At 37.9% G+C, this 21,650-nt stretch overlaps 1 protein-coding gene across 1 annotated transcript in view; it reads left to right on the top strand.

Annotated features, from left to right (window-relative positions):
- The window catches only part of FAM135B (family with sequence similarity 135 member B), a 292,460-nt gene that overhangs the window by 113,075 nt on the left and 157,735 nt on the right, over nt 1-21,650 (top strand). The window contains exon 7 of the mRNA XM_053715380.1: nt 8,324-8,477. Coding sequence (XP_053571355.1) covers nt 8,324-8,477 — 154 coding nt within the window. The remainder of the gene's footprint in view (nt 1-8,323; nt 8,478-21,650) is intronic.

Below are 21,650 nucleotides of genomic sequence, written 5' to 3'. Positions count from 1 at the left end.
GGGACTTCAAAAACTTTAAGTGGAGGGGGGGCGGAGCTAACCGCCAAAGTAACTGGACGCACATCGCAATAGCTCCCGGTTTCAATTGAGATTTTGGGGGTGTTTTTTTTAACCTAATAGCCTATAACTGGTGATAGATATACTCTAAACCCCTATCTAAGACGCTGCTATAAGGGTTTGAAGAAGATCCGGGAGCTTGTACACAGCCGACTCATTGCGGCCTAGCTACACAGAGGCACAAACATGGGGGATTCCCGCATGGCTATTTTAGCCCTCTTTGAAAAGCATGATCGCAACCTCCAGAACAGGCTAGACCGGCTTATTTTGATCGCTATGCACCGGAACGAGGGAGCAGAAAGCGCTGAACCTTGTGAGGGAGCAGCTATGGATCCAGGCATACGCAAGATTGTTCCCCAGGAGACTTCCAATCAACACCCTCTAACAGAACCAGCCTACCCCTTTGCAGCTGCTTCAACCCGCGAGAGCGGGGGTCGCTCGCCGTTTCCCTCTGTCCTGGGAGATGCGGTCGGCGATCGTGATTTAAGTGGCATTTGTATGTGCTTACAGGAGGGTACGGCTGTGGGGAGCACTGAAGGTGAGGTCACTGAGATATTTAGAGAAAGTTTTGTGGTTACGACCGAGCAGGAGGTTGCGACTCTGGAGGCAGGCTACCTTGCCGGGTGGGCTCTCTCTTTCTACTGTCTGGATTTACAATGCAGCGGCTCCGTTGTTCATATGCTTGTGAAGCCTCTTCAAAGTGCCGGAAGGTCTGGCTGTCCCAGTATAAAAGTCGGTATTGGGTGACAATCTTATAGCGGTAGTGGATGCTGTGTTTTTCGGCCTACAGCTCCATCTCGCATATCTTATATGTTCTCAAGTTTAGTGTTTGGACTCTTTAAGGGACTTTATTATAGTTGAAATTAAGGAATCTGCATTTATGACGAATAATATCTGAAAATTGAGCAGATTGTGTAATTGTCTCCTCCTGCTGTATATACTTTGTGAAGAGCTAATGGAGATTTATTGGTAATAGCTGTAAACGCTTAGTTGCCTAAAAATATTTGATGCCTTTACTATGCACTATGATATTCTGTACTATACCATACCCTTTATTAGATATTTACTCCAGAAAGCTACTTACTTCCCATATATGGATCGCTTCTTTCACATATTTACTAAAGTCTGCATATATTCTTACTATATTGTTCAGAGATGCATAATACTCCTCCTGCTGTATATAATCTGTGATGAGCTAATGGAGATTTAAGGGTAAAAGCTGTGAACGCTTAGTTGCCTAAAAATATTTGATACCTTCTGTACTATACCACTAATTGTACCTACCCTTTATTATATATTTACTTCAGAAAGTTATTTCCTTCTCATATATGGGCCGCCTCTTTCATATATTTGCTAAAATCTGCATATATACTTACCATATTGTTCAGAGATAAATAATAGAGACTTTAAGGCAACACATTCAGCGAAACCCCTATATCTATAGCAACTCAGTAAGCTTTAAGAAGTTCTATTTGTGGCAGGACTGTATAGGTATATCTATTTTGCAGTGATCAATAAGGGAGACTTTATGGTAAAATCCCTCCATACTAGAGTTAATCTACTGTAACTCCTAAACCTATAGTAACCCAATAAGCTTTACACTACTCCGCCCCCCCCCTTTTTTTCTATGCGGTAAGGGATGAGTAATTTTTCCTCCGCATTCATACCCTGGCAGAGTTTCGTAGCCTCTGCTTAGTTCGAAGGATCGGTTTAACGCTTTCTCCCTTATATGTATTTAAAGATCCTTCGGGCCCTAACTTCAATAGAAAAAGTGTCTATACTTATGTACCTTATTATCTATAGTTTGGAATGCTTATTTCAGTTTATTAAGCCTATCCTGATTCCGGACACCTGACCAGAACTGAAAACTGTATTAGAGTAATTTTTTGTTATAAGATGTTCGGAGTTATTGCCCTATCTATATTTGCATTCTTTTCTGAGTACCATCTGGACATTATATTTGAAACAAATTGTTTTACGTGTTGTTATCACAGTTTGACTCTGGTGTCATCCATGTTTTCTCAAAGACCGCTCCATTCAGTGGAGCTAGTAATCCTTGATGGCACAGCAAACCCTTAAAAACTTAAATGGGGAACAGAACAGACTGGCTGCCAAGACAACCGTATGTGTTTGGATGTAGTATTGTGTTTCTCTTGTTGTCATTTCTTCAGATATTGTTTTTGTCGTTAACTGCCATGTATGTACCTATGTGCCATGTTTCCTCTTATAAAAAAAAAAAAAAAAAAAAGAGGATAAGAGCAGTGATAAAGGTAAATATTAGAAGTATCAAATTGCATTCCATGTATAGATTAAAGAGACATTCAAATATTGTTATGTGCTTAGTATATATCAGCAATGAAGTGCTGTATTACAAAAGATCTACATACAAATAAATACTGTACATGTTTTAAAGGCATTTTGTTAGCACAATTTGAAACTTTTTATAAATCAGGAATAAACTACTTAAAAAAAAAAAAAACTGTAAGTGGATCGTCAGGGGCTTTTTTAAGTGTTTTTTGGGTGGGTTTTTTTTTTAGTTTAGGGTCTGGACAGTAAAAGAGCTAAATGCCCTTTTAAAGGCAATGCCCATACAAATGCCCTTTTCAGGGCAATGGGTAGCTTAGGTTTTTTTAAATTTAGTTTTTTTATTTTGGGGGATTGGTTGGGTGGTGGGTTTTACTGTTGGGGGGGTCTTTGTGATTTTTTTACAGGTAAAAGAGCTGATATCTTTGGGGCAATGCCCCACAAAAGGCCCTTTTAAGGGCCATTGGAAGTTTATTGCTAGGGTTTTTTTTATTTTGGGTGGGCTTTTCTATTTTGATAGGGCTATTAGATTAGGTGTAATTCTTTTTTATTTTGGATAATTTAGTTTGTTATTTCCATAATTTAGTGTTTATTATTTTTTGTAAGTTAGTATTTTTTTGTTTTTGTATTTAGATACTTTGTAATTTTTAGAGTAGTGTTAGGATTTTTTTAATGTGTAGTTTAGTTTAATTGAATTGGTAGTTTAATTTTAGTTTAATTATTATAATAGTTTAATTGGTAGTTTATATTTAGTTTTTTTAATTTGACAGGTACATTTTAATTTGATTTAAGCTAGGGAAATTGTAATTTTAATATAAAGTTAGGGGTTGTTAGGTTTAGGGGTAAATATTTTAATTTAGTTTATTGCGATGTGGGGGGCTTTCGGTTAAGGGGTTATTAGTTTAGTATATTTTGTTGTGGGGGGCTTGTGGTTTAGGAGTTAATAGGCTTAGTATAGTGGCGGCGGTATAGGGTTTAATAAATTTAGTATAGTTTGGGCGATGTGGGCGGACAGCAGATTAGGGGTTAATAATATTAAAATAGTGTTTGTGATGCGGGAGGGCAGTTGTTTAGGGGTTAATAACTTTAGTATAGTGGTGAGGATGTCAGGGAGCGGCAGAATAGGGGTTAATATTAGTGGCGGCGATATTGTGAGCGGCAGATTAGGGGTTAAGAAATGTAATTTAGTGTTTGCGATGCAGGAGGGCCTCGGTTTAGGGGTTAATAGGTAGTTTATGGTTGTTAGTGTACTTTTTAACACATTAGTTATGACTTTTATGTTACAGCTTTGTAGCATAAAACTCATAACTACGGACTTTAGATGGCGTTACGGATCTTGTCATTTTAGGCTGTAACGCTCACTTTTTAGCCAGAACATAAAACTCGTAATACTGGCGCTATGGGAATCCCATTAAAAAACGTAATTTTTGGGGGGGGCGTGGCTAAGAGGTGGCCATGATCGGTCGCTTTTCATGAAGCTCCTGGGACTATCTATCTAATTCATAAGTTCTACAAGATATTTAGACATTCACTCATCCACTACCTGCAGCAATTTATTGCTACTTCTTTTGTGATCCCGAACCGAACTAAGATGGACTGATAAAAGTACCCAGGACCTGAAATAGCCTGCAATAACTTTAGGTGTTCATCCGCATTTCCTACAACTCAAATAAGCCTAGCAGATACGTAACCCAAGTGGGTTAAATGAATAAGCTCTCTACTTAAGGAATATATATGAATGGATCTACTAACTTAGAGTTCTGTTTTCTAAACTGAATTGAGTGCGGTGACGGCCTGCAATTTTCTTTCTAACCCCCCCCCCCCCGGCCTTCCGGGTATAACGGGCCCACCTAACTGCTGACTTATAGAATGGAGGACTTTCAACTAGCTATGAAGGCTGTGCTTCTTGACCTGGGTCGGAAAATGGACGCAGAGTTCGCTGAACTTAAAGCATGCATCCTGGAGGCCCGCACAAAAGATGGCGCTTGGCCCCTGCGAGAGATACATGACCCCGCTGAACCAGCTATACACAGCCCTCTTACTACTAAGACCTTAGTTCATTGTCCGGAGGATCATACACAGACGCCAGAAGATTCCACTGCTGATATCTGTGTACACAGCTCAGAGACAATTACCGCAGATCACCCGCACCACTCTCTTGCAGCCCCACAGGAGTTACGGAGACCAAGTGTAATTTTGCTCCTAGCTACGATACATCCGACTCTCTCCCAACCACCTTTCTCCACTTCAGCTCTAACTGAGACGATGGCGCTATCCCTCACTTCTCCGGTGTTCTGGTCGGGAGATGCGGCCGGCTCCCGCACGGGACATCCGGAGCTTCTACACAAATACACTGCTCCAGAGTCCCCAGATGAGAAAGAGGTGACTTTTGTATTTCCCTTACCGGAGCGGCTTACAGCTGAGGTTTCCCGAGTACTTTTCTTGGACATTTGCGCTGACACCAACAAAGAAAAGGGCTTGAATAACAGCGGTTCAATTCTAAATCGCTCCGGTGTTGGTTAGACACGAAGAGAACAGAGTAATGTGCAATAAGCGTCTGTCTAGATGTGAACTTATGGACACGCATGTTTGCTCTTGTTTATTCAACAATGTTTGTTAATTGTCTGCTGGTTAATGCTTTGATATATACTTGTAATATAGCGGGCTAGTAGCTGACCTCCTTACATGAACATATAATTATTTATCAGTCCTGTATATGGGGTATTCTTTAGTATGGATTCAGAGCCAGTTGTTTAGCCTGCACGTATATTCATGGGATGGAACTCACAACCAGTCTATCTAGATTTTCACACACTCTTATTACTTTTTTTTTTTTCTCTAGTGTCTCCTTTTCAGCACCATTAGACATAATTAGTGGAGTCACCTTTAGCTTCTTATGCACTACAGGAGCAGTTGAAGCAGAGAGTACCATAATATCTGTTTACTGGCTCTTACATGTTTTCTTAATCTAACTGTGCCCTTCTGGAGAAAAACTTCTGCAAATGCTGTAAGCTGAACTAGTGGGTTATCCTGCATATAAATTTATTATTAGATGGAACCTATAGATTGTTTGTATAAATCTTTACACACCCTTATTGCTTTTATGTCGCCTCATTAGAACGCATCTTTAGAGCCACCCTTAGCTTTTTCCTACTGCTTGTCCCCTAAATTTCAATTTTACAGGAGTGGTTATAGTATTGGGTCTCATTGTTCACTCTAATAGCACAGGTATTTCACATACACACCCTAGGAAACTAGAGTTGTTTGAGGCAGGTGCTCCGCATACTTACTAGCAGCCCCTATTGACTTTTACACCAAGTAGACTTCCATACCCCTCCATCAAAAGACCCCCCTTACATGTTTCTCCACAGCAGCACAGACGTCATGTTCCCCTAGACATTAATATCCCATCATACTTTACTTTTTATTAAAATTCCAAAACCTTTAGGATCACCCTCTTGGTTAATAAATAGTAAGTGCTCTGGAAGTACATATAAAAGAATATATACTGACTAGAGGTGCAAGACACTAGCTTATTACCATACGCTATGATCCTGGTTTCTGCCTGAGCGCTGATGACTGTTACTTATGTTCCATCCCTGTTCCATATTAAATACACTTGCAAAGAAAGCTCCCTTCTCCATAAGAGAAATACTATTTTATTCACCTCCCCACCCCATTGATTTCCCGCTTCAATTTACTTCTCAGCTATATACATTGTTATGGGTTTTAGTGTATATGTACCCTTTATGTTGGACTTTTACTTGACAATACTCCATCCTATCTCTAATATCAAGTAATATATGAAGGCCGTTTTCCTTCCCCCCATCTTTTTACAAAGCAGCTTTTGCCTGCTGATCTCTTCCCCCCACCTTCCTATGCTAAGGTCCAAAAGTGACCATACCGGAAGCTAATTTCCTCAGTATTGTTTACATAAGTTTACATGGGTCCAAAAGTGATCCTTTAAGTCAAAGAGGAATCACTTGAAGAAATAATATAAAATAGAGGTTTAAAATTTTGACTCATAAATAACCATTGCAATGTTTTGTTTTTGTACTATGTTATTTGAAAGAGTTACTTTATTTCTCTTAAATATGTTTTATGATGTCTAAATCTATATTGTATAATCTATACAACCTCAATAAAAATATAAATTAAAAAAAAAAAAAAAAAAAAAAAAAACGTAATTTTTACGAGTGCGGTACTGACGTTGCGTTACAGGCTAAAAGGCTTGCAATGCACCTATACCGATAAGACTTGTAATGGATGCGTTAGGGAAAATGATGCGTTATGGGCCACAACGCTGCTATTTGACTCATAACACACAACTCGAAATCTAGGTGATAGCTTTTTAGCATTGAACTGTATGTAAAGCAGTGAATATGTGTGGTTTGTCCCTTGGATTTTGAAAATATTAATTTAGCAATTATTTAACTACCTCCCTTAGTTACATGTGTAAATCCTTACTCTGCTGTCCATCCGATCCCAGATATTATTATTTTTTACAATCAAATGCTATTCCTTCCCACCCCATTGAAATAAAGGAGAGTGCCCTCTATGAACCCTATGTCTGAGGATAATTCTTATTGACACAAGTGAAGCAGCACAATTGGATTACCTACTCATATGTGAGCCTCCTCCATAAGTATTAGCAGCAGAGGCAATTTATACTATAGGTCTGAGGGAGCGTCGTGTTATTTGCTGTACTGCTCAGCGTGTCACAATTTGAAAAACAAAAATTGGGATCAGATACGTAGCCAGTGAATGTTTTAAATATTTAGATAGAGATGATTAAAATAATAACTAACCAAACATTTTCCCAGACTTTGAAGGAGAAACCCCTGCTCATTTAAATGGACATTCCAGTCAAAATTGAAATGCACATAGATGAATTACATATTTGAATAGAAACATATTTACAATATACATCTATTGGCAAAAATGATTCTACTAAAAGTTATCTCTGTTTTAGTGTCAACGTTTTTCTCTGCACGTGCATGTTAAGCATAGCTAGATATTCTCAGTGTGCCAACATTTTAAATATTGCAGCTGTTCAGAGCACCAGTGGGGCGTGTATCATTAAAGTAATTAACAAATTGAGTCATTACCAGTTAGTACAAGCACCATAGACTATCTGATCAAATGCTCTGTTTAAAATGCTGGTGCACATTACATACTTAAATACACTTTTGAAACAGCTATAGTTTTTATTAGAAGCATTTTTGCTAATGCATGCATATAACAAAAATGTTTCTATTCAAAACTAAAATGAATCCTTGTGGATTCAAGTTTTGGCTGGAATGTCTCTTTAATATAACCAACAGGTAAAATTGTTTAAAAAAATGCTAAACAATTATTCTTCACAGAGATACAAAATAAGTGTGTGAGATTTCATAGTGAAAAGTGCAAAATGTCTTTAGGTCAAAACAATCACAAGAAACAGTCAAGACTTATAGGTTTTTTTGTGACATTTGTTGGAACAAAAAAAATAGGTTTTGGAATTTCTTTATTGGAAGCTTTAAAGGGACACTGAACCCAATTTTTTTCTTTCGTGATTCAGATAGAGCATGCAATTTTAAGCAACTTTCTAATTTACTCCTATTATCAATGTTTCTTCGTTCTCTTGCTATCTTTATTTGAAAAAGAAGGTATCTAAGCTTTATTTTTGGTTCAGACTCTGGAAAGCACTTTTTTGTTGGTGAATGAATTTATCCACCAATCAGCAAGTACAATCCAGGTTGTTCACCAAAAATGGGCCGGCATCTAAATTTACATTCTTGCATTTCAAATAAAGATACCAAGAGAATTAAGAAAATTTGATAATAGGAGTAAATTAGAAAGTTGCTTAAAATGTCATGCTCTATCTGAATCACAAAAGAAAATTTTTGGGTTCAGTGTCCCTTTAAAAATAAAGATTCTCTGCAGAACAGAAATGAAAATAAAGATTGTTCTTCTCCTACAGGGAAGCTGTTACGTTCCATCAGAAAACTGCATACAACATGCCTACAAGTGGCATAAGGACCTCTCTCATCTCCTTTTGTCTGCCTATAGTGGCCTTTGTTCATATTATGGGATTATATTAAAAGAAATTCCAAACTTGCCACAAACTGAACTAGGTATGTATGTTTTATTGTGCACATCATTCATAATCATTGTTGATAAATGGATACAATAGACTATAGATTTAGCTTTGTATTGAAAGAAACATACTCTTCTATGTAATGTTGGTAAATGTTTCTTAGTTAAAGGGACAGTCAAGTCCAAAAAGAAACTTTCATGATTTAAATAGGGAATGTAATTTTAAACAACTTCCCAATTACTTTTATCACCAATTTTGCTTTGTTCTCTTGGTAATCTTAGTTGAAAGCTAAACCTAGGAGGTCCATATGCTTATTTCTTAGACCTTGAAGACTGCCTCTAATCTGAATGCATTTTGATCACTAGAAGGCATTAGTTCATGTGTCTCCTATAGATAACATTGAGCTCATGCACGTGAAGTAACCTAGGAGTGAGCGCTGATTGACTAAAATGCAAGTCTGTCAAAAGAACTGAAATAAGGGGTCAGTCAGCAGAAGCTTAGATACAAGGTAATTACAGAGGTAAAATGTGTATTATTATAACTGTGTTGGTTATGCAAAACTGGGGAATGGGTAATAAAGGGATTATCTTTCTTTTTAAACAATAAAAATTCTTACATTCTGATTTAATACCTTACATAGCCAGTTATGACACTGCTGATATGATGTCTTCTAATCCATTATTACATTGATTATGTCAGGTATGATGCCACAGGGGGAATAATGATGTCATAAAACATTTTCAAGGATGGGGAGGTTTGAGTTTCAGCTCTCCAAAATGCTTACATTTGGCTTTATATTTATATTATTTATATTCTTGTAATTGATTAATATAGTATACTATGTATTGCCTTTATTTTGTTTTGTTAATTCAGTAACATACATGGACAACAACTATGATGTTCATATGAACATGGCAGACACCCTGCCTGTTTACAGTTTTCATATATTATATTTTTGTTTATATATTAAAACAGAAGCCCCCGTTTATTAGCATACAGTTGGACCAAGGTTCCCAGGCAGCAACCACCTTTGCTTGTGCAACCAATTGTACATGCACAGAGCTGATCAATAATCCTAAACAAATGATGGTCTAAGTCCAACACCTCTTGTGGTTAAAGACTCACAAGAACATGCTTGTAGATCACAGGAATGTGCAGCTTCATAAATGGAGCTGAGTGTATTTGTGGACTTATTTGGAGAATTGGGGGGGTGACACGGGGGGGGGGCACTTCTAAAGCTAACACTGCAACAGTAAACTCAAAAATATATCCTTAAGAATATTGCTGCAATTTTAGTTGCAGTAAGTGTATTGTGGTCATGTGCCACCCTTCACCTTACAATTTAATACACTCCACTGATTTTATACTTTATTCTGGTTTTATCTTAAATTATCACCTCTGAGAAACACAGATTTTGACAGTAGATAAAATGATTTATCGCATCCTCATATATTTCCATCTAAAGTTTATGCTTATGCACATCCCAGACCTGAATTTTCCTACTGCATTTCTTTCTACCCCTTTTTTGGGGGAAGCTGCACTACCTTTAACAGTTGTACTGTCAAGAAGGTTTTGATTTTTTGTTTGCTGTTTTGATGTTGATGCCATTTTCTCTCTAGACATTTATCCAATGGTTTCCCTCTCTCTTGCTATCTTTACCATCACTCACCCTCCTTGCTATCTTTCCTTGTCTTCACTCTTTGAGTCTGATGATCTAGACTCTATGCTCAGGAGAGATGATCTAAAATGATCCTCCAGCACTGCGAGATCCCTAGTGAAATTGTAAAAAATGGAAGATTTTGCTTTACTTCTCCAAAGGGAATTCCCTGCATTTCTGTATGTGAAGGACAGACAAGCCTAGTGCAATATAGCACTGCATGATATGAGAGTTCTACTGCATTTACACTTTGTGTTTTGTATTTTATATATAACTTTAGACATCAGATAAACAGCTAGATTCCGAGTTTTGCATTATGAGAGGTGCGGTGCTAACTTGCACGTTATTGTCACCGCTCACTTACCTACAGTGCTGGTATTACAGGTTTTCATAAACTCTACGTTAAAAGGCAAGAAGTGAGCATAGAGCAAAATTGTGCTCCATACTGCACTCCAATACCAGCGCTGCTTAAGTCAGCGGTAAGCTGGTTGTACGTGCTTGTGCATGATTTCCCCATAGACATCAATGGGGAAAGCCGGCTGAAAAAAGCCTAACACCTGCAATAAAGCAGCGTAAAGCTCCGTAACGCAGCGCCATTGATTCCTATGGGGAAACTAAATTTATGTTTACACCTAACACCCTAACATGAACCCCGAGTCTAAACACCCCTAATCTTACACTTATTAACCCCTAATCTGCCACCCCCGACATCGCCGACACCTACATTATTCCTATTAACCCCTAATCTGCTGCTCCGGACATCACCGCCACCTATATTATACTTATTAACCCCTAATCTGCTCCCCCGAACATCGCCGACATCTACATTATATTTATTAACCACTAATCTCCCGCCCCCAATGTCGGTGTCACCTACCTACATTTAGTAACCCCTAATCTGCCGCCCCCAACGCCGCCGCTACTATAACTAATATTATTAACCCCTAAACCTAAGTCTAACCCTAACCCTAGCACCCCCTAACTTAAATATAATTAAAATAAATCTAAAGAATACCTACTATTAATAACTAAATAATTCCTATTTAAAACTAAATACTTACCTGTAAAATAAACCCTAAGATAGCTACAATATAACTAATAGTTACATTGTATCTAGCTTAGGTTTTATTTTTATTTTACAGGTAAGTTTGTATTTATTTTTACTAGGTAGAATAGTTACTAAATAGTTATTAACTATTTACTAACTACCTAGCTAAAATAAATACAAATTTACCTGTAAAATAAAACCTAATCTGTTTTACACTAACACTTAACCTTACACTACAATTAAATACATTACCTAAATTAAATACAATCAACTAAATTAAATACAAATACCTAAATTACAAAAACAAACAAATTACAAGAAATTTAAACTAATTTTTTGCCCCAAATAAATCAGCTCTTTTACCTGTAAAAAAAATCCTAATCTAAAACTAAAACCCACTAAACTAACCCCTGAAGATCCACTTACAGTCAATGAAGCCGGGGGAAGTCCTCAACGAAGCGGCAAGAAGTCCTCAATGAAGCTGGGAGAAGTCTTCATCCAAGCTGGGAGAAGTGGTCCTCCAAACGGGCAGAAGTCTTCATCCAGATGGCAACTTCTATTTTCATCCATCCAGCGAGGAGCGGGTCCATCTTCAAGACATCCGGCGCGGAGCATCCTCTTCTTCCGACAACTCCCGACGAATGAAGGTTCCTTTAAGTGACGCCATACAAGATTCCAGCCAATCAGAATAAAGGTTGAAAAAATTCTATTGGCTGATGCAATCAGCCAATAGGATTGAAATCCAATCCTATTGGCTGATCCAATCAGCCAATAGGATTGAGCTTGCATTCTATTGGCTGTTAGAATGCCATCTTGGATGACGTCACTTAAAGAGGATGTTCCGCGCCAGATGTCTTGAAGATGGACCCGCTAGTCGCTGGATAGATGAAGATAGAAGATGCCGTCTGGATGAAGACTTCTGCCCGTCTGGAGGACCACTTCTCCCGGCTTGGATGAAGACTTCTCCCGGCTTCGTTGAGGACTTCTTGCCGCTTCATTGAGGACTTCTCCCGGCTTCGTTGACGATGGATGTAGGGTCTTCAAAACTGTAAGGGGATCTTCGGGGGTTAGTGTTAGGTTTTTTTTAAGGGTTTATTGGGTAGGTTTTAGTTTTAGATTAGGGTTTAGGCAGCAATAGAGCTAAATACCCTTTTAAGGGCAATGCCCATCCAAATGCCCTTTTCAGGGCAATGGTGAGCTTAGTTTTTTTTTAGTAAGGGTTTTATTTGGGGGGTTGGTTGTGTGGGCGGTGGGTTTTACTGTTGTGGGGTTGTTTGTATTTTTTTACAGGTAAAAGACCTGATTTCTCTGGGGCAATGCCTCGCAAACGGCCCTTTTAAGAGCTATTGGTAGTTTAGTTTAGGTTTTTTTTTTATTTTGGGGAGGGCTTTTTTATTTTGATAGGGCTATTAGATTAGGTGTAATTAGTTTAAATATCTTGTAATTTGATTTTTATTTTGTGTAATTTAGTGTTTGTTTTTTTGGAATTTAGGTATTTGTATTTAATTAAGTTAATTGTGTTTAATTTAGGTAATTTATTTAATTGTAGTGTAAGGTTAGGTGTTAGTGTAAGACAGGTTAGGTTTTATTTTACAGGTAAATTTGTATTTATTTTAGCTAGGTAGTTAAGCCTAGATTTGGAGTTTTGCATTAGCCGTCAAAACCAGTGTTAGAGGCTCCTAACGCTGGTTTTTACCGCCTGCTGGTATTTGGAGTCAGTCATTAAAGGGTCTAATGCTCACTTTGCAGCCACGACTTTTCCATACCCCAGATCCCCCTATGCCAATTGCGTAGCCTATCTTTTCAATGGGATCTTTCTAACGCCGGTATTTAGAGTCTTGGCTGAAGTGAGCGTTAGAAATCTAATGACAAAACTCCAGCCGCAGAAAAAAAACAGGAGTTAAGAGCTTTCTGGGCTAACGCCGGTTCATAAAACTCTTAACTACTGTGCTCTACAGTACACTAACACCCATAAACTACCTATGTACCCCTAAACCGAGGCCCCCCCACATCGCCGCCACTCGATTAATTTTTTTTAACCCCTAATCTGCCGACCGCACACCGCCGCCACCTACGTTATACTTATGTACCCCTAATCTGCTGCCCCTAACACCGCCGACCCCTATATTATATTTATTAACCCCTAATCTGCCCCCCACAACGTCGCCGCCAGCTACCTACAATAATTAACCCCTAATCTGCCGACCGGACCTCACCGCTACTATAATAAAGTTATTAACCCCTAATCCGCCTCACTCCCGCCTCAATAACCCTATAAGAAATAGTATTAACCCCTAATCTGCCCTCCCTAACATCGCCGACACCTAACTTCAATTATTAACCCCTAATCTGCCGACCGGACCTCACCGCTACTCTAATAAATGTATTAACCCCTAAAGCTAAGTCTAACCCTAACACTAACACCCCCCTAAGTTAAATATAATTTAAATCTAACGAAAAAAACTAACTCTTATTAAATAAATTATTCCTATTTAAAGCTAAATACTTACCTGTAAAATAAACCCTAATATAGCTACAATATAAATAATAATTATATTGTAGCTATTTTAGGATTAATATTTATTTTACAGGCAACTTTGTAATTATTTTAACCAGGTACAATAGCTATTAAATAGTTAAGAACTATTTAATAGCTACCTAGTTAAAATAATTACAAAATTACCTGTAAAATAAATCCTAACCTAAGTTACAATTAAACCTAACACTACACTATCAATAAATTATTTAAATACAATACCTACAAATAAATACAATTAAATAAACTAACTAAAGTACAAAAAATAAAAAAGAACTAAGTTACAAAAAATAAAAAAATATTTACAAACATTAGAAAAATATTACAACAATTTTAAACTAATTACACCTACTCTAAGCCCCCTAATAAAATAACAAAGCCCCCCAAAATAAAAAAATGCCCTACCCTATTCTAAAATTAAAATAGAAAAGCTCTTTTACCTTACAAGCCCTGAAAAGGGCCATTTGCGGGGCATGCCCCAAATAATTCAGCTCTTTTGCCTGTAAAAAAACCCCCATACAATACCCCCCCAATATTACAACCCACCACCCACATACCCCTAATCTAACCCAAACCCCCCTTAAATAAACCTAACATTAAGCCCCTGAAGATCTCCCTACCTTGTCTTCACCACACCAGGTTCACCGATCGGTCCAGAAGAGCCTCCGATGTCTTCATCCAAGCCCAAGCGGGGGCTGAAGAGTGACGTCCATCCTCCGGCTGAAGTCTTGATCCAAGCGTCAAATGAAGAAGTCCATCTTCGGGAAGAAATCTTCATCCTATCCGGGCAGAAGAGGACATCCGGACCGGCAAACATCTTCATCCAAGCCGCATTTTCTATGTTCTTCCATCCGATGACGAGCGGCTGATCTTGAAGACCTCCAGCACGGATCCATCCTCTTCGTTCGACTTCCAACTGAAGAATGAAGGTTCCTTTAAGGGACGTCATCCAAGATGGCGTCCCTCAAATTCCGATTGGCTGATAGGATTCTATCAGCCAATCGGAATTAAGGTGGGAAAATTCTGATTGGCTGATGGAATCAGCCAATCAGATTCAAGTTCAATCCGATTGGCTGATCCAATCAGCCAATCAGATTGAGCTTGCATTCTATTGGCTGTTCTGATAAAGGAACCTTCATTCTTCAGTTGGACGTCGAACGAAGAGGATGGATCCACGCCGGAGGTCTTCAAGATCAGCAGCTCATCATCGGATGGAAGAACATAGAAGATGCGGCTTGGATGAAGATGTTTGCCGGTCCGGATGTCCTCTTCTGCCCGATTAGGATGAAGATTTCTTCCCGAAGATGGACTTCTTCATTTGCCGCTTGGATCAAGACTTCACCTGGAGGATGGACGTCATTCTTCAGCCCCCGCTTGGGCTTGGATGAAGACATCGGAGGCTCTTCTGGACCGATCTGTAAACCTGGTGTGGTGAAGACAAGGTAGGGAGATCTTCAGGGGCTTAGTGTTAGGTTTATTTAAAGGGGGTTTGGGTTAGATTAGGGGTATGTGGGTGGTGGGTTGTAATGTTGGGGGGTGTATTGTATGTGTTTTTTTACAGGCAAAAGAGCTGAATTATTTGGGGCATGCCCCACAAATGGCCCTTTTTATGGCTGGTAAGGTAAAAGAGCTTTTCTGTTTTAATTTTAGAATAGGGTAGGGCATTTTTTTTATTTTGGGGGCTTTGTTATTTTATTAGTTGGCTTAGAGTAGGTGTAATTAGTTTAAAATTGTTGTAATATTTTTCTAATGTTTGTAAATATTTTTTTATTTTTTGTAAATGAGTTCTTTTTTATTTTTTGTACTTTAGTTAGTTTATTTAATTGTATTTATTTGTAGGTATTGTATTTAATTAATTTATTGATAGTGTAGTGTTAGGTTTAATTGTAACTTAGGTTAGGATTTATTTTACAGGTAATTTTTTAATTATTTTAACTAGGTAGCTATTAAATAGTTATTAACTAGTTAATAGCTATTGTACCTGGTTAAAATAAATACAAAGTTGCCTGTAAAATAAATATAAATCCTAAAATAGCTACAATATAATTATTCGTTATATTGTAGCTATATTAGGGTTTATTTTAAAGGTAAGTATTTAGCTTTAAATAGGAATAATTTATTTAATAAGAGTTAATTTTTTTCGTTAGATTTAAATTACATTTAATTTAGGGGGGTGTTAGTGTTAGGGTTAGTCTTAGCTTTAGGGATTAATACATTTATTATAGTAGCGGTGAGGTCCGGTCGGCAGATTAGGGGTTAATAATTAAAGTTAGGTGTCTGCGATGTTAGGGAGGACAGATTAGGGGTTAATAATATTTATTATAGGGTTATTGAGGCGGGAGTGAGGCGGATTAGGGGTTAATACATTTATTATAGTAGCAGTGAGGTCCGGTCGGCAGATTAGGGGTTAATAATTGTAGGTAGGTGGAGGCGACGTTGGGGGCGGCAGATTAGGGGTTAATAAATATAATATAGGGGTCGGCGGTGTTAGGGGCAGCATAGGGATAACGTAGGTTGCGGCGGTGTACGGAACGGCAGATTAGGGGTTAAAAAAAATATGCAGGTGTCAGCGATAGCGGGGGCGGCAGATTAGGGGTTAATAAGTGTAAGGTTAGGGGTGTTTAGACTCTGGGTACATGTTAGGGTGTTAGGTGCAGACATAGGAAGTGTTTCCCCATAGGAAACAATGGGGCTGCGTTAGGAGCTGAATGCTGCTTTTTTGCAGGTGTTGTTTTTTCGGCTCAAAATTCCCCATTGTTTTCTATGGGGGAATCGTGCACGAGCACGTTTTTGAAGCTGGCCGCGTCCGTAAGCACCGCTGGTATTGAGAGTTGCAGTGGCGGTAAATTATGCTCTACGCTCCCTTTTTGGAGCCTAACGCAGCCCTTCTGTGAACTCTAAATACCAGCGGTATTTAAAAGGTGCGGCCAGAAAAAAGCCAGCGTAGCTAACGCACCCCTTTGGCAGCAAAACTCCAAATCTAGGCCTTAGTAAATAGTTAATAACTATTTAGTAATTATTCTACCTAGCTACAATAAATACAAACTTGCCTGTAAAATAAAAATAAAACCTAAGCTAGATACAATGTAACTATTAGTTATATTGTAGCTAGCTTAGGGTTTATTTTATAGGTATTTAGTTTTAAATAGGAATTATTAAGTTATTGATAGTAGGTTTTCTTTAGATTTATTTTAATTATATTTAAGTTAGGGGGTGTTAGGGTTAGGGTTAGACTTAGGTTTAGGGGTTAATAAATTTAGTATAGTGGCGGCGACGTTGGGGGCGGCAGATTAGGGGTTAATAATATTTAACTAATGTTTGCGAGGAAGGAGTGCGGCAGTTTAGAGGGTTAATAACTTTAGTATAGTGGCGGCGACGTTGGGGACAACAGATTAGGGGTTAAATGAAGGTAGGTGGTGGACATGTTAGGGACGGCAGATTGTGGTGGAGATGTTAGGGACGGCAGATTAGGGGTTAATAATATGTAACTACTGTTTGCGATGCGGGAGTGCGGCGGTTTAGGGGTTAATGTGTTTATTCTAGTGGCAGCGATGTCCGGAGCAGCAGATTAGGGGTTAACAATTTTATTTTAGTGTTTGCAATGCGGGAGGGCCTTGGTTTAGGGGTTAATAGGTAGTTTATGGGTGTTAGTGTACTTCTTAGCCCTTTAGTTATTAGTTTTATGTTACAGCTTTGTAGTGTAAAACTCATAACCACTGACTTTAGAATGCGTTACAAATCTTGCGGGATAGACTGTACCGCTCACCTTTTGGCCTAAAAAAAATAGCTTGTAATACCGGCGCTATGGAAGTCCCATTGAAAAAAGACTTTACGAAAATTGCGTAAGTTAATTGGCGGTACGGCCAAAAAAGTGTACCTACAAGACTCGTAATAGCAGCGGTAGGGAAAAAGCTGCGTTATGAGCCTTAACTCATTTAAGCTGCGTTATGAGCCTATTAGATTAGGTGTAATTAGTTTAAATATTTGATTATTTCTTTTTTATTTTGTGTAACTTAGTTTTTTTTGGTAATTCAGTTAATTGTATTTCATTAATGTAATTTATTTAATTTTAGTGTAATGTTAGGTTTAACTGTAAAACAGGTTAGGTTTTATTTCACAGGTAAATTTGTATTTATTTTTACTAGGTAGTTATTAAATAGTTAATAACTATTTACTAACTAATCAACCTAGTTACAATAAATACAAATTTACCTGTGAAATAAAAATAAAACATAAGCTAGATACAATGTAACTATTAGTTATATTGTAGCTATCTTAGGTTTTATTTTACAGGTAAGTATGTATTTATTTTTAAATAGGAATTATTTAGGTATTAATTGTAATTTTGATTTGGAATTATTTTAATTATGTTAAAGTTAGTGGGTGTTAGGGTTAGGTTTAGGGGTTAATAACTTTAGTATAGTGGCGGCGACATTGGGGGCATCAGATTATGGGTTTATAAGTGTAGTTAAGTGGCTGTGATATTGGGGGCAGCAGATTAGGGGTTAATAACAGTACTGTAGGTTGCGGCGATGTTAGGGACAGCAGATTAGGGGTTAATAAGTGTCTGTAGGTGGTGACGACATTGGGGGCAGCAGATTAGGGGTTAATAATATTTAACTAGTGTTTGTGATGCAGGAATACATAGGGGTTAATATGTTTATTATAGTGGCGCGATGTCCGGAGCGGCAGATTAGGGGTTAATAATTTTATTTTAGTGTTTGCGATGCAGGAGGGCCTCGGTTTAGGGGTTAATAGGTTTATGGGTGTTAGTGTACTTTGTAACACTTTAGTTATGAGTTTTATGGTACAACTTTGTAGCATAAAACTCATAATTACTGACTTTCAGGTGGCGGTACAGATCTTGTAGTTATAGGCTGTACCGCTCACTTTTTGGCCGGACAGGCAAACTCGTAATACCGGCACTATGGAAGTCCCATCGAAAAAGGACTTTTTGAAAGGTGCGGTAGTTACATTGCGTGACGGACAAAAAGGTGTGCAGTACATCTATACTGACAGGACTCGTAATAGCAGCGCTAGTGAAAAAGCAGCATTGTGAATCTTTTTCATTCATAACGCACAACTCGTAATCTAGCTGAAAGTGTTATACTGTGTATTTACTGTAAATATTTCACATTACAATGTTTTGCACATAGCAGAATATGTTCTATGTATTTCTAAATAGATATTCCTATACATATCCATACCTTTATATAATAATCTATAGGTTCAGATATATATTGTAACAAAAAAGCATCAGATTGACTTCTATGGGGGGATACTTTAATGCCCGCACAATTTAATAACTTTGTTATTTTGCGCGCATCGGGTAAGTGCGCAAGTGAAAACTTGTAATACAAGAGCTACCTTACGCACGCAAAAAGCTTACTTTAAGTGGGAGTCTTAAATACTGCTCTGCTTGTAACCTGGCTCAAAATCTATATTACTCTGTCACAGAGTAATAATCTTATTTTAAAACAAAAGCTTTTTAAACTCCTTAATTTCATTTAAATAGAAAATATTCTGCCTCTCTATGGGCTAGATTATGAGTGGCATGCTAACTGTATCACGCAAAAGATGTCGTTTTCTTTTAGGCTGCGTTTTACAAGATGAAAGTAAATGCGTTTGCTCAAGCACAATTAAATTTAATGTGTGTCAGGTTAGAGTGACTTGAAAGCTCGTCTAAAGGGTAGGGGGGAAAAGTTGCATAAAACCAAAAATAAATATTAGTGATGTCACAAATAGTTCGCCGGCAAATAGTTCCCGGTGAACATAGCTTGTTTGCGTTCGCCGCGGCGGGCGAACATATGCGATGTTCGATCAGCCCCCTATTTGTCATCATTGAGTAATACTTTGACCCTGTACCTCACAGTCAGAAGACACATTCCAGCCAATCAGCAGCAGACCCTCCCTCCCAGACCCTCCTACCTCCTGGACAGCATCCATTTTAGATTCATTCGGAAGCTGCATTCTTAGTGAGAGGAGGGACAGTGTAGCTGCTGCTGATTTAATAGGGAAATCGATAGCTAGGCTAGTGTATTCAGTGTCCACTACAGTCCTGAAGGACTCATCTGATCTCTGCTGTAAGGACAGCACCCCAAAAAGCCCTTTTTAGGGCTAGAACATCAGTCTGCTTTTTTGTTTTTTTCCTGTGTAATCTAATTGCAGTTGCCTGCCTGCCAGCATGTGTGTCAGGCTCACAGCGTATACTGTGCCCACTTGCCCAGTGCCACCACTGATATCTGGTGTAACAGTAGTGTAGATTTAAAAAAAAAAACCACTTTTTTGACTGTGTTAAATAATAGCAGTCAGTTTCCTTCACACGTGTGCGTTTCAGTGCCTGCCTGCCAGGGCACAGTGTCACCCCAATGCAACTCATATCTGGTGTAACAGTAGTGTATATTTTAAAAAAACAACACTTTTTTGACAGTGTTAAATAATAGCAGTCAGTTTCCTTCACACGTGTGCGTTTAATTTCTTAGACTTTGAAGCCCACCTCTTTTAGATTGCATTTTAACAATTTTTCACCACTAGAGGGTGTTAGTTCACGTATTTCATATAGATAACACTGTGCTCGTACACAAGAAGTTATCTGGGAGCAGGCACTGATTGGCTAGATTGCAAGTCTGTCAAAAGAACTGAAAAAAGGGGCAGTTTACAGAGGCTTAGCTACAAGATAATCACAGAGGTTAAAAGTATATTATTATAAATGTGTTAGTTATGCAAAACTGGGAAATGGGTAATAAAGGGATTATCTATCTTTTAAAACAATAAAAATTTTGTTGTAGACTGTCCCTTTACACAGGGAGTTTGGTCTGTCACTGTGAAGCGGGCGTAACCCTTACACTACCTGATAGATACGACATCATAACTGATGTTTTAAAGCACGTTATTCCAAACAATTTAGGAATGTTAGGTGATTTATGCCCTTTATGGATTAAAACCAGACTCTGCATCAACTATGTAATTTTCCATGGGAGTTTTGCCATGGATTCCCCTCCGGCATGCCACAGTCCAGGTGTTAGTCCCCTTGAAACAACTTTTCCATCATTATTGTGGCCAGAAAGAGTCCCTGTGGGTTTTAAAATTTGCCTGCCTATTGAAATTTATGGCGGTTTGCCCGTTCGGGAACAGTTGCGGAAGTTCGCGACATCATTAAAATACATGTAAAAGTACAGTTACATTCATAAAAAATAATAAAAAAGTTATAAGGGCTTAAAGATAGATGGCATAAGGTGGTAAAAAGTGCTGCAAATGTATGTATAGATGTATTTACATACATATATAAACACATAAACACATACATACATATATAAACACATAAACACATAAATACATATGCATACACACAACCACACACACACACACACACATATATATATATATATATATATATATATATATATATATATCATAATCCAATTTTCTTCATGTAGAGGAATATGTTCTAAGTATTGTCAGTATAGACAATAGGTATAGATCTATATATTTTACCCACAAATCAATATATATAGTTAAGAAAATGTTTCTATGTGAAAAACATTGTAATGTGAAATATTTATTTTTCATGTCTGGTTTGGCCTTCTTGAATAAATGCAGTCAGGTAAGCGAGCAAGTATGGGTGTTAGTTTTTTCTCTCCAGTTTTTACGCTCTATTGAATTGTATGGGAGATTACTGTAACGCTGTTGCGATATTCAAAGTTCAACTCTTTGCACGTGCAAAATAGAGCTCCACTCGTAATCTAGCCCTATATTGGTAGACGTAAAGAGGGGGTCTATACCATTGCTAATCACAGATGTATGTTCCTCCGGAAAAATATCTTCATTCCTTAACATTGTGTCCCGCACATATGAATGCAATTGATAGTAATCTAAGATGTGCATGTCTACTGGTTTGTTTACAAAGCCCCCCTCCCCCAATTCAAAATACTATAGGGCAACATTGTGGTGTCACCTTGTTCTTATAAAA

This window comes from Bombina bombina, chromosome 5 (genome assembly GCF_027579735.1).
Source record: "Bombina bombina isolate aBomBom1 chromosome 5, aBomBom1.pri, whole genome shotgun sequence".
Taxonomy (NCBI): Eukaryota; Metazoa; Chordata; class Amphibia; order Anura; family Bombinatoridae; genus Bombina; species Bombina bombina.
Note: the sequence above shows the minus strand (reverse complement) of the source record. Positions and strands in the feature narration are given on the sequence as shown.